General features: G+C 42.0%; 1 protein-coding gene across 1 annotated transcript in view; it reads left to right on the top strand.

Moving 5' to 3' along the window:
* Positions 1 to 9,166, top strand: part of LOC146208341 (MFS-type transporter SLC18B1-like) — a 34,481-nt gene extending 25,315 nt beyond the window's left edge. Inside the window, exons 9-14 of the mRNA XM_084592824.1 lie at positions 388 to 486; positions 1,982 to 2,070; positions 2,730 to 2,825; positions 2,932 to 3,006; positions 3,419 to 3,512; positions 8,986 to 9,166. Of these exons, the coding sequence (XP_084448950.1) occupies positions 388 to 486; positions 1,982 to 2,070; positions 2,730 to 2,825; positions 2,932 to 3,006; positions 3,419 to 3,512; positions 8,986 to 9,090 (558 nt within the window). The 3' untranslated portion in view covers positions 9,091 to 9,166. The remainder of the gene's footprint in view (positions 1 to 387; positions 487 to 1,981; positions 2,071 to 2,729; positions 2,826 to 2,931; positions 3,007 to 3,418; positions 3,513 to 8,985) is intronic.
* The last annotated feature ends 4,909 nt before the right edge of the window (positions 9,167 to 14,075 follow it).

The following is a 14,075-nucleotide window of genomic DNA, read 5'->3' on the forward strand; positions in this document are numbered from 1 at the left end:
CAAAGGCAGAAAAACATTTATGACAGGGTTATATCTTCGAAACTTAAACAGGCACAGAGCGAAAGCTCTGTTTGGCTTCGTTATTCTTGTCGTTAAGTCTTCATGTCAAAGGTCAAATGTCAGGTTCGAAATTTGTCGGTGTAATTGTTCAACGAGTACTAAACCAAATTGAAAGTTTCCGGCTTCATGGTCGAATTTTGCCACCCGATGACCTCGGCGAAACGTCGCGTAATCTAAAGGTGCATAGAGAGCATCAATGGCTAGTCGAACCAAGCAGGCCTAATTGACATGCACGAGTTATAGCGTGTTCTTGTTTTCTACACTTCAGTTTTCATGTTGCCTAATTTCTCTTTCTATAAAATTAACGGCTGATTTCTGTTCTTTCAGTTCAACCTCAGCAGAACCCGACTTGGCGTACTGTACATGGTACAGTTTGCAAGTTACACCGTTGGCGCGGCATTCGCGGGAGTATTTTGTTACGTCAAGGTGAGAAAAAGTGGAAAAAGGTGACTTCAAAGTTGTCACTTTACCTTGTTGTTGAATTTCAGAATACAATGAACAGTTGCTTAGTTGGGACTAACAAAGGGTCTCTGCAGTGGTGCGACAGGCACCAAGCCCATGCTATGTTATCCATGCTTAATTAGGCGAAATCATTTAAAATAAATATACTCTGACGCGGTGCTCCTCAAGCAATATGATGCCGGTTGTTCAACGCGTTTTCTCCTTTCTTCCTTTCATTGCGAATCGTATAAGTTTTTACAGTAAACAAAATAGAGGAGAGAAATATATGGTGAAGCCTTTAAAGCTACAAAAAAGTATCCCCTCAGTTCCCACCGCTCTGTTCAACAGGCTAGCAAGCGAAAACAAGCGCACATTGACAGATTTGTATTAAAAAGCAGCTGGTAAGCATAGTCTGTAGTCAGAGTCTGCCAAACACCGTCTTATATTATGCACTCAATATTTATTCGTAATGTTCAACTTTCCGTTTTTATTTAGGAACCGATTCAACACATTCCTATTAGCCGATTTTCATGTGGTACGTCGTGTTCAGGGGGGAAGGCTTTTTCCCACATCTAGAATACCATTTGAGCCCTCCCCAAGGAAATATCTTCAACGTGATGTGACACTGTGGACCGATTCAACAGGATATAATAGAAATTTGGCCTGTCGCTGAATTTACTAAGCGAAACAGAGTCAAATTAAATTTCTTTTTCGTAATCCTATTATTCTGGAGCAATGCAGGCATAATGACTTCGCCTCTAAGCTTGATGTTTGCTGGAATAGAAGAGCGGCAGTTAGGGTCAATCACACTGAGGTATATACAAAACTGCAACCCCCCCCCCCCTCCCCCCCAAAAAAAATTGTCTGATAGCAAAAAAAAAAAAAAAAAAAAATATATATATATATATATATATATATATATATATATATTTTCACATTTCGAACTTTTCTTCAATACAAAGAATAATAATACCCAAGATAAAAGACGACGATAAAAAAAGATAGGGACAAATTGCGTCATATACTCTGACTATATCAGAGAGCCTATAGAAATTCAAAGTAGAATACAAAGAAAATGACGTGCGATAGCTTGGGAGTCAATTGCAGTGAAATTGAACAAAACTAAGCCTTGTCTTGTAGAGCGCACACAAGACAGCTGCAGGAATTTATCAGGAGGCCACGAAGATAAGTTATATGTTTATCTTATTTCATTCAACATTCATGCCTCTACTCGTAGACCGGAGAGATCCGTGCTCTAGGATATCGTGACTAAGGAGACGCTTGCAACGCTTTCGGGTTGCTTTTTGTCGTAGACGCTGCCATAATTTGATGGACTCATTAGGCTTTAAAGTCTGAGGCATCAAAATGGCGCACTTAAAGAAAATCAGTAATAGTAACAGGTTAAAACGTTTAAGAAAATGCTGCAATTTATCCTGCGCTGAAAAAATGTTCACATAAAATAATAATATTTTGTTTACAGATGGCGGCATTTTTTGCTTTTGCTGGCCAGTTAATGACAGCCTTCGCCTATCTGATACTTGGCCCTGCACCCTTTGTTCAACAAGACCCGTAAGCAGATTTATCTTTATGTCCTCATACAAAAAAAAAAAAAAGTCATTTGGTGATAGTTATAAAGTTGGGATTTTTGATCGTAGGAAACTGATGTCGCTCTTCAGCGTGGCACTCCTTATCATTTTGTGAGCTTAGCCGTTCCACATAATTTTCCCAGCCACGGCAAATGGCTTCTGCAATGACGGATGTGAATGTTTTCGTGGCAGTCTACTATCGGCCTAACTTTGATTACGCAGGATCCCCGGCGATTATTTGGGTCACGTGGAAAACAGGATGCGGATGACAAATAATTAAAAGGATAGACATATAATTAATATTAACCATATTTGGCGAAGCAACAAGCTCTTAACCAGCCAAATAGCCCAAAAATTCTCATCGTTAACCAATCAGCCGGGTATCTCAACGCTTCCGCGAATACCTTCGAACATAGAAAGGCGATTATAGTCAGGCAGCTAAGGGAGAAAACTTAGAACGCCTAGTCATAATACCTCCGAGTTTAACGCCACGAACTTTCGTGCAGTGCCTATTATGCTATTACATCACAGAAAGACAGCCAGATCGAACAGGCAGTAGTACTTGTCAGAGCAGGTATGCGACAAACATAGAACATTTCCAAATCGCTTCATAATCTCTCTCTTTTTTTTTTTCTTTCAAAGGCAGCTCTGGATGGTCTATGTCTCACAGACGTTCACTGGAGTTGGAATGGCAGCCCAGTTTATCTGTAGTTTCTCGTTAGCATTGAGCCATGCAGCGTAAGTGCATTTTCAGTCATTTATAAAGGCTGAGTCATTTTATTGTAAATAGAGCAAAATAAAAAAAATAACAGCATACCTCCACTCTCGATTGTTTTTTTAATAGTAAGCGGGGCTACCCGGACGACATTCGGACCACAGGATTTGTTTCAACTGTCGTCGTGACCTTCCTAGTTATTGGGTAAGTGTGACGACCTTTTAATTTAATCTCGAGTTTTGAAACGGTCGCGTATCACATGGAACAGCTGATTCAGCACGGCTTCAAAATTCTTTTATAAGGGATTCGAAGACTTCACGGAACGACCGAAATACGCAACGTAATGGCAAAGGTGTTTCACTACTTGATCTATAATAGCTCACTATTAACAAAGCTACTGTGTATGGCTACGCTGATATGCGTCACACATAAACTAAAGAAAAATGGCGGCTACCTTTCCCTGCATAGGAAGTCTTCCATAGTTTATTCCTCCTCTGGGGTGCTACTATTCTCATCTTTCTCACACCAATACGTATTTATATTGGGACAGCAGCGGCTGTTAGTCGATTACGGACTGTGATCTGCAACGAGTAGCTTCTGATTGTTCTGATTTCAGGGCTATTACAACACCTCCGATCGCTGGATACCTCGTAGAAAAGTTCAGCTACAGACCAGGATCCATGTTCCTCTTCGGCATCCTTCTATTTTGGGTAAGAGACTACCACCGAACATCACGCATTGTTCTACATTCGCTGAAGCGGCATTTTTATGTTTCCCCTTGTTCCTAAACCAAACCAAACCAAACCATTTTGCTTGCTGAAAAAAAAAAAAAGTTTTCTGAGCAATGCAGACACGGAAAGTTTGTCGCCGGTGAAAGGTCTGATGTAGTGCTTTCACCACTGCGCTCAGCCAAGATTTCTTAAGTCGCCTCTGGGCCCAGTTTGGTTCATTGTGATTCACATGAATGTCACTGAGAGTAATAAAGAGCTTGTTGGAATGTTTGCTTAAACTTCTCCTTGCATCTCTGAAGACTTGTTGGCTTGGTGTGCAGGAAACGAGCACTGACGCATCTGAAAGTATTGGGGTATTTGAAGCTCAAAAGTAATAATTTATGTGTGATAAAAATAATAATAAAACAGAGCTAGCCAATACGGAACAACTCCCGGAAAGTGTTCGCTGACCACCACTTTTTTTCCTGCGGCCAGAAAATTGGTCATCTTTCGAAAAACGCGACAAGCACTCGCGTATTAATAACCTAAACGCTCACAGCGTGTAAACAAAACGGAAATTCTTCAAAATTCTTTATTAAAGCCCAATTCACACATCGGAGTGATAATAGAGGCGTGCTTGCAGTCTGTATTATGTGACGAGGATGTGTTGCCACAGTGTTGTCACGCTTTCCGCATGGATAGAATGTTTTTTTTTTTTTTTGTTTATTGGTACCTCAAAGGCCCACTAGGGGTGTTACATGAATTTCCTTAAATTCTAGGAGAGGCGGTGTTGCAGTTTTATTAAACAGCATAGAGGTGCTATAAACGTGGAAGACGATTCACATCTGGAATGATTATGCATGGAGGTCACGTGTTGTGGCCACAAATTCCTTTTCTACGCAATTTACAGAGCTCCAGTTGTGCTACATGAGTACTTAGTCAAGCTACATGAAAACATTTTTCAATTCCAGTCAAATAAAATGTTGCTAGTAGGCAACCTGAACTTACCCCACATAATGGAAGTGTTTTCAAGTACTTTCGCGGAAAAGTAACTATTCAAACAGCGTGATTAAAATAATGCAAGCGCATGACCTAATTAAAATGATTCAGGATCCTACACATCTGCAAGGAGCTTGCCAATCTGTGCTTGATACGATATTTTTTCCTGGCCTGTCACCGAATATACTGTTGCAATTTAAGAAGCTGTACCTGATCTGCGGCTTGTCAGTATGGATGTGCTATAGTAATTTCTACCCCATTTGAGAAACCTGTGAAGCATTCCTTCAAAAACTACGATAGAGCAAATGATGCACCCATAATATAACGTATAGAAACATGCCTTATAGACTTCAACGACACTTTGGCGCCTTTTTAGTGACATGTGTTAGTTTTGTATTGATAATCATGTGCTTGATAGTATCGATCGTAGGGATATTGCGAGTCATTTAAGTTATTATTTCCGCACTGTATTTACTAATTGTGGTATTTATTCATCCAAGGACAAAATGTTTCACCCAGCTCAAGCGAATTTTATTTCATGTGCTGGCAGAGTTGCCACGTTATTAAATAAAATCTAAAACCTTCAGGTGATTCTGACAACCTTTAATATGTTTCCCTCAAACGTTATGATAAATATATTCCCAAGTTATTTGTTTTATATTTCGTACTTTTTTACTTGCTGAAAAATTTTAGGATGACTAGAATATTACCAAAGTTGCGGTGGTATTCAAGAATTATGACTGTTCATTATTAGAAATTTACTGTCCAACATCAAACCCTTATGTAGTAAGCTAACTGAACCTATTTCTGGATAGTCACTCGGTACTGTCTAATTCTCAACAAATATTTTGAAATAGCTATTAGAAAGTTATACATCTAGTCACAGAAATACATTCACTTGCCTCGTTCCTTGACAAAAAGAGTGAGATTGATACTGCCTCTCTTGATTTTAACGTAGCTTTCTGTGCAGTTCCTGATGATACATTGATGATAAAAATAAACTTCCCGGAATTTCGATCGCATGGATAACGAAGTGCCGAAAAAATTGCCGACAGCTTGCAGCAATTAATCAGCAACATCTGGCTGTCCTCAGGAGTCCCTCTGAAAAGTGTCATAGGAGCATCATTTTCTTTGGCATTGCCTAAGTGGTATTACTACTGCAATTGATTCCACGGCGCAAATCAGGTTCTCGCAGTTGATTGACTGCTCTCACACGGAATGACTTCAACAAACTACCAAGTGGATTGAAACGATTGTCGTGATAGAATTTTTTATTGGTGCAAAACGTAGGGATTGGGACTTAATACTCAAAAAACGGTCTTTCTTCACATCCCTCTTTACAAAGCTCCACTATCCTTTCCTTACACGTTAGGTTCGCGCCTTTTAGGAAAAGCCAAATATAAGTATTCGAGCGTCACAACTGCTAATAATTTATCATGGAATTGATACACTTGTATTAGCTGTTCGTGGGCCTTACGTAAATTTTATTTTTTCAACATAAATCTAAAAATTCTGCACTTATCATAAATCGCTTGCTTATTATTTATTAATTACACCCGAACATGTATATGCATGCGCTGTTCGGAGTCCATGTACTTAAAATAAACTGTCTCAAAAGGGTACAGAGGAAAGCTGTGAGATTTATAGATTAAACTTTCTTCAGGTACGACTCTTCACGAATAGTGCTTGATAATGGCGCTAACGTTTTATAACAGCAAGGGCAAGCCTCACAATTGCTTTTACTTTCCACGCTTTTCATTATAAATTTAGCAATTAACCCTTCATCCTATATGTCTCTTTTAACGTCTAAGCTTACTCAACATCATTATCCAAATTCACTAACAACTAACACCTTATTTTCCAGCTCCGTATGAATTCAAGTTTTCATACTGAACTATATCGGTCTGGAATGCCACGCTTACTATTTATATTCATTTACACGTTGTTTATTTGTATTGTTGTATTTTCCCATCCTGACTTGAGCCGAACAAAGTCTGATAAATATAACAAATAAGTAAATAAATAAATAAACTCTTGTTGCCATTCAGTAATTCTCGCATAGAAACAACCGGGCTCAGCTGGTTGCCCATCATGTGACATAAGAATCGTTAGCTGTCATGAGGTAATGCGCTGTGTCGTAACTTCTGTCCAAGGAAACACGACATAAGTAAAGGGTTTTGTGCAGGTTTAACCGCAGTTTTCTACGTGGGTGGGCTTCATGCGATTGATGGCAATTAACAGCCACTCTTGCGCTCTCTATAAATGAGCTGCAGAGAACGCTTCGAACTGGAGAAGTGCTACGTCGACAGGCAATGAGCCGTTCTCTCGAATGTGTTGTTTTCTTTCGAAGCAGCATCATGTATACTTTTGTGTTTTAACGTGTTCTAATTTGGCCTCTGAAGTCTGACACTCGTTACCTGACTTATCTGACACGCTCTGTGTCTTCAATGTCCCTGCAGGGCATTTAGCAAAGGTACAGGGGTAGTCAAAAGTTACCAGGCCAACGATCTTCTTCTGAATAGTATAGTGAGGCAACTACGACTGCCCCAAGTCTCAGGATGTCTGTTCAGGGTACAAGAAGCATTATTCTAACTTGCTAGATAATTGATCATTTTAATGGGAGCTCTAGTCGAAGAATATGCCGCCCAGAAGCAGAACCTGCGGCCTGGGAACTTTTGACTACCCCTCTACATGTGTCCCAAGTGCAAGCGAAGATGCGATGCATATAACTGCGAAATGTTTACACACAGTTCCATCAGCACCATTATAGAAAGAAGCAAAGGATTTTTTTCGTGAATATGTTGAGATCATGAACAAAAAAATTGCAGTGGTTTATTCCGGTTTAAGTGAGTTCTGCGCCGAAGTGCCGACGCACTGGGACTGGTAAGCACCTCGTTCATGACGAGACTGAGCAACAAAGTGCCGGTCAAGCAGTTGTTAAGCCCCGCGCTTAGTCACGTCGAATCACAGCGGAGAGACTCCGAGCGAGCGCCGCAGCTGCACATCTCCGCAGCGTGTTGCACAGAGTGACGTCATTAACCGCGCCTCCGCTCCGATGACTCAAGGTCAAAGCCACGAGTGAATAACCGTGGGAGTTGCAGGACACAGATCAAGGTTCACAGTATAAAAAGAAAAAAAAAATACGGTTATATCCACAGGCTCATATCAAGCTCTTGCTGATTTTATGACACACAGTGAGGAACGACGGAATGATTTGCTCCAGTAATATATGTCACTTGAAGTCGTTTAACGTGCACCGACAATGTGCAATACTCGGAAACCAGACATTTCACTGCATCAAGACGCGGCAGTTGCATTTGCGACGAAACACGCTTTGTCCGGCTGAGAAATCGTGTGCCCTAACCACTGAAACGCCGCGGAAGGATCAAGATGATACTAGAGCTGTCTTTAATTTAGCCCTTGATAATATCTGCCAGACAGAGATCCAGTGCTCACGACACCGATATATTCGGCCATATTTCCATGCTGTTTGCAGACAGCTAGGGCACATGAGTCCAGCTACAGATCCGGTTTACTGCCCATTATGTGGTTGTTTGTCACACTTATGGTAGCGTATACGCAGAGCCAGCCTTTACAAAATATCGTAGAAAATTTATGGCGTCAATTAAGTGACACATTACTGTTTTCAGCTAAGACTATATGGTCTAAATAAATAAAAAGAAGGAAGAAGCAGTCTAGTGATCATGGGAGAAATCGAAAGCTTCGACAACCTGTAGCATTAGCCCATATACCAATATAGATATACATTTTTGTCTGGATTTTTATGCTGACTCAAAATCCCAAATATTTATCATAAAATCTAAAGTACCACTCCGGGTTATTCACTGTTCTCGTGAGGAAGGTTCCTATTTTTTCTGTAGTTTGATCGACATAGCTGTATAAATGACAATGAAACAATTACCTGCTGCAAATACCGATGAGGTAGTTTTCTACATATGAATTCGCTTACACAGAACCAGTTCACGGCCTCGTCCTCGTCTAAGGGAGTGCATGTTTTTATTAATGTATTTGCTCCTTCGGGCAACATGCAAGTATTGCCCACGAGACAAGACAAAAAGAGTTGCTGAACTTCCTGACAACGAATTTGCAAAAGGCTAAATGTATTAAAATCAATAAGGGGCTTCCAACTTTGCATTGGGTCCCATGAACTCGATGTGCTCTGGTACGCAAGTCATTAGCCGTTATTGGCATTAAAAGGCAATGGCTATCTACTGTTTATCAACTTGCCTAGCAACTTCCCAGATTTGGAGGTGGAATTAACAAACATTTCGTAAGAGTCACGTCTCGTGACAGGCCAGTGCTTTTGTTTCGAACGCGGTGGTTGCGCCGCTGTCCGTGTGAGCTAGTTTGCCACCTGGTAAAAATTTAATCTCCTAAATGCCCAGGAGAGAATACTGACTTGACCTCAAAATTATTCTAGTAACATCACAATGACCTCTTATTTCTGTTTCAGACCCCCATAACCCTTCTGCACTGGATCTACCTGTTGTACGTTCAACGGACAAGGAGCGCAGATGTGGCCTTGCAGGGCCGACCCATTTCTTCCCGGAAATCATAAATGTGTCAGCTGTCGTCATTTTGTGTCAGTAATAAATATCACTTTTTGTACAATGAGAGACAACGCGTAGCACAGTAACGCTGTGCATTCGCTGATACTTCTGTAAGTGAACAGAGAGACGCCACAGAGTAATTCGTACACTTTTTCGTAGCTTCTACTTTATTATAGACAAAGCTATCCTGTGGGAGGCGAAACTCCATTTCATCATTCTTTTTTCCCTTCGACAACACAGGCTTCCATCAAACTCTTGACTTCGAGCATATTTGTCAGGCATACGGGCAGCCGATCATCACCAAGACGCGGCGTTGTTTCAGTGGTGACCCGGATTGCTGCTTTTGGGGACGCCTAAAGTTTAACCTCACCTAAGCGCAGTCCCGAATGCAGAGCGGATGCTACACTGAACCAGGATCCCTGAGTGCAAGGACTGCACAAGGAAGCTTCAAAACGATGCCTTTTTCGGTAATCGTTGGTTATAATTCAAGCACCCATGAAATGTTTGCTCGCATCCAACCCCACGCAAACTTCCCAGCTAGCCTTCGATCGTGCGAGGATGGGCGTTCCTTCGAAAAGAAACTAGAAGGGCTGATGCCTTGGCATAAGTACAGGTTCCCAGAGGCATGATAAGTGCTTTTGCACAACCTTTCATTCTACAATCCTAACAAGGCGGAAATTTCAGTTATAAGCCTTGGTCTATAGATTTGAACACTGGTACTACGTCCGGAAAAAGAACGTTGTTTGCTCTGCTGAAAGTACTGTGTTCCTGGTTGAGCTGTCCTGACGAGAAGAAACACGTACAGGCGTTGCCAACGTCCTTTAGCACTATCGCGTCAGGACAAGAGTAACGCCACCGTGCGGTTAGTCCAGTGCGACTACCGAATGAAAATGATGGTCGTCCTGGAAAAATGCAATCCGAGCTGTAGAAACCGCTTGCGGACTTCTTCAGAATGGTGGCCCTGCAGTATCATGTTACCGCATATTATGCCGCAATGATGCAGCCCCTGCCACCTATGGTCTACCGATGATCCACAAGCAAGATATCCCGTTGCGTCCTATAGTGGATCTCACGTGTTCCCCCTTTAAAAACCTGTTCAAGTTTCTACATCAAGTTATATAGTCACTCGTCGGCGGGACCCCACGCACATACTAAGCACCTACGGCTTCATGAAGTTCGAGACCTTGAAATCGACGCAGTGGAGGTCATGGTCCGCTTCGATATGATGTCGCTATGTAAAATTATGGCGATAGACCTTGCCATGTATTTCAGCACCCGTACCTTTGAAGCTATCCCCTCACTGCAAAAAAGGACTCTAATGAATATACATAGTATGCACGATCGATTCCTTGGTTCCTGCCTTACATATAAACGCCTACTTCACGTTCGAGCAAATTACTTTGAAGCAAGTCCAGAACGAAGCAACCGGCCATCTATTTCTATCACTGTAGACATTGACAATAAAACCTCGCTGCTCGTTCACTTGCATTTTTCACGCATCACTCAAATGTTTCTTACATGTGAGTGCAATTGCTTTTGCAACCCGAAAAGAGATGCACTGGAAGCCTTGATTCTGCTTATATATAGTACAGAACCAGTAATACAGTTTACGTTGAAAATGAAGTCGATGGCAGCGCCTCCCATTGACGGATGTATTCGTCACCCGAGCACCGGTCAGCGGTAACCCTCAACGTTTGCAGAGCACCAATTCACATCGGTCCTTACCTTCATTTCGCTTCCGCTTAATATGTTTCCCCAAAGCATTGCGTGGTTACCCCGCTACTGCGTCGAAAAGAAAATATATGCACCAGAAGGGAGGACTGCTGACTCTTGCACATAAAACACGTTTTGTCTGTTTGCGGCTACTCTGTAAATTTTATTGATTCTGTAGAATGTCGACTCGGCCGTCCTGTGCTGCATTCGACCACAGGCACCCAGAAGTGGGCGGTGATTCCTTATGTCTCAAGTGTGAGTGATACGCTGGCGTGCATATCGGGTCGCTACAGCATTCAGACAGCGCATGTGTAAGCCCACAAGCTCAGAAGTGAATTGGTGCAAGTGAAATTCATGCTTGAAAACGAAAAATACCAAGTCGTATACGCATCCCCTATGCCAAGTGCGCAGCTGTGTATATCGGGAAGTCGAAAGATCTTGGAAGAAGATTTCGAGAGCACCAGTATGGCGTGCGGAATGACGAGCGACCACAAACCCGCTTGCAGAACATTCTGTATGTGCTAGCAATATCATCAACTGGGCAGGCATGTGTGGCAATAAAGAAACAACAACGAATAATCGTGGCTCTATCTGGATGCGCTGATTATCCAAACGATAGCAAATACGCTGAGCCGCAGTGATGACAATCTGGTGCTCTTGTGCAGGAATGATGTCTGGGATCGACCATACGCCGTATTTAAGGAATGTTTTGTTAGTTTCGCTTTTATTGTGAACAATGCTTCCGCATACGAGCAGGAATGCCATTTCGTCACTCTTTTCTTATTTGTGCCATTTACTTTTCCGTCGTCATCTATGCCGCTCAGGCTTTTGCATTACTTCGGGAGAACTTTCATAAGACTTCAATGAACCTTTCAAGCAAGATTCTTGCTCTCGTCAACTTTGCGCACGAAAGCAACTTTTTTCTAGCGCTGATAAGAATTGGTTTATTTTCGCTTCACCGTAATTGAATAATTTTTTATTTTAAAGTTACAGTAATAAGTGAGTAAGGAAGAAAGTATAGTCTCTTGAAAGTATTGCATAATAACCAAAATAAATGTAAAATAAATATGTCATGTATCAACTAGTGTAAGCATTCAAGACGTCAGAAGAATGTGAACAAAGATATTGGTGACACGGTACACACTGAAGAGCAAGCAGTTAGCGTTAGGCTAATAAGCTGGCAGCCTATTAGGCATGTGCGAAGATGTGCTGAAAAGATGAAATATCTGAAGTCAACTGGATTGAAGGTAAGCTTCGCAGAGTAGTGCAAACGCGATAATGCGCCAGGCTAGGCACGGCCGACAGACTGCATCAACGGTAAATATCTATGTTTGTATGCCAAATTCATTTCAAACGCAGTAAAAAGTTCCTATAAAAAAACACCATCATTTTAGACTGAGCGCAAAGTGCTGTTTCCTCTCAGTTGATACCTTCCTGCGCCAATGTTATCAGTTCGCAGCAAAGAAATGTTAAAGGCTTCGTAAGAAAAACAAGAATGCGCAAATGAATTAACTCCGTAGGCGTAAAATCACAGCTAGGGAGCGTCGACGGAGGCAGCCGGTAGAAATAGCGTCCGAGTATTAGTTTTATTAGTTTTTTATTGTGAAGTAGTGAGATATATTCACTCTCTCGAGAAGCATATTTAGAAGTTGTATTATGAGGCGCCAGAAAGCTTTCGTGTAACGTTCTGTGAAAACGGGAACCGTTTTGGCTTACCACGAGGCTGGCATGCATCGATAGAGGTAGGTTATGATACAATTTTCTTTCTTTTTTCTTCATTACATTTTTAAAAAGCTGCCGAGTTTATAGGCAATGTGTTGTGATTGCACTGCATCAATTTGTAATTTGTTGAGGCAAAGCATGCACGAACCATGACATCATTGCTCTACGTGCAGATTTAAATAGTTAGTAAATCATCGGCGCATTGTTCTCACGCTTCAGCTCAACTTCCCTCCGCATCTTTTGCCATAAAGTTTGCAAGCAATATCTGACAGTAAAGGTGCAGTGAACAACACCAACGTTACAGTAATTGTTCGCAAGTAGTTATACTAGTGAGATCGCATGGCTTGCTACAGAGAAAAACTGTATCTTGTACGTAATCACCTTTTCGGCTACCATTTTGAAGGTAAGACGTATCAAAAGCTTATTCGTCGTCGTTAACTGTCATGATGAATTCGACGTCATCTGAGACACTTCATCCCTGCCCTCTGCAGCAGCATTGAAAGTTCAGTTCAGGCGTTCAGTCGTGTCCGACTCTTCGTGAACCTATGGACCATGTCACGCCACGCTTTCCGGTCTCTCACTATCTTCCTAACATCACATAACTTCATCTGCAGTGCCTCGAGGATGCCATCTAACCATCGCGTTCGCTACCGACCCCTTCTCCGGCGACCCTCAAGCTTTCCCAACATCAAATCTTTCTCCAGCGACTCCTCTCTTCTCATCAGATGACCAAAGTAGCTGAGCGTTAACTTTAGTATTTGACCCTCCTATGAGCAGTCAGGGTTTATGGTCGACAATATCGACTGATTTGATCTTCTGGCAGTCCAAGGAACTCTCAAGAGTCTTCGCCAGCACCACAATTCAAACGCGTCAATTCTTCGGCGGTCCGCCTTTTTCACAGTCCAACTCTCGCATCCATACATCAGAACTGGAAAGACCATAGCACGAGTTATACGGATCTTGGTTGGCAGACTAATGTCTCTGCTCTTTACTAGGCGATCAAGGCTAACCATTGCTCTCTTTCCCAGAAGCAGGCGTCTCCTAATTTCATGGCTGCAGTCTCCTTCCGAGGTGATCTTGGAGCCCAACAAGAGAAAATCTGTCACAGCTTCCACTTCTTGTCCATTGATGCTCCAGGACTTGATAGGGCAAGACGCCATGATCTTTGTCTTTTTAATGTTCAGTTTAAGCCCAAACTTCTCACTCCCTTCTTGTACGCGCATCAGAAGTCTCTTGAGTTCCACTTCACTTTCTGCCATTAAAGTGGTATCATCCGCATATCTAAGGTTGTTGATACGTTTAGCATTGACAGTACGAAGGAAGAAAGAAATGTGGAAGGGCTTGGGTGACCCTCTCCAATTGGTCCACTATTCCTGCCGTGGCGAAGACAATGTGAAGAAAGAAAGTTGACAGAAGGAGATTCGAAATGATCGAAAGACAAGAAACGTGCCGCAGCAACCATCTTATATAGTTAAGTTCCACTTGAAAGTGGTCGCTATTGTTAGAAATGAAGAAAGAAAGAATGAAATATGGGGGCTTCTCGATTGCCTGCATCCGG

The sequence above is a fragment of the Amblyomma maculatum genome, chromosome 1 (assembly GCF_055883805.1).
Source record: "Amblyomma maculatum isolate TAMU_Amacu chromosome 1, ASM5588380v1, whole genome shotgun sequence".
Classification (NCBI taxonomy): domain Eukaryota; kingdom Metazoa; phylum Arthropoda; class Arachnida; order Ixodida; family Ixodidae; genus Amblyomma; species Amblyomma maculatum.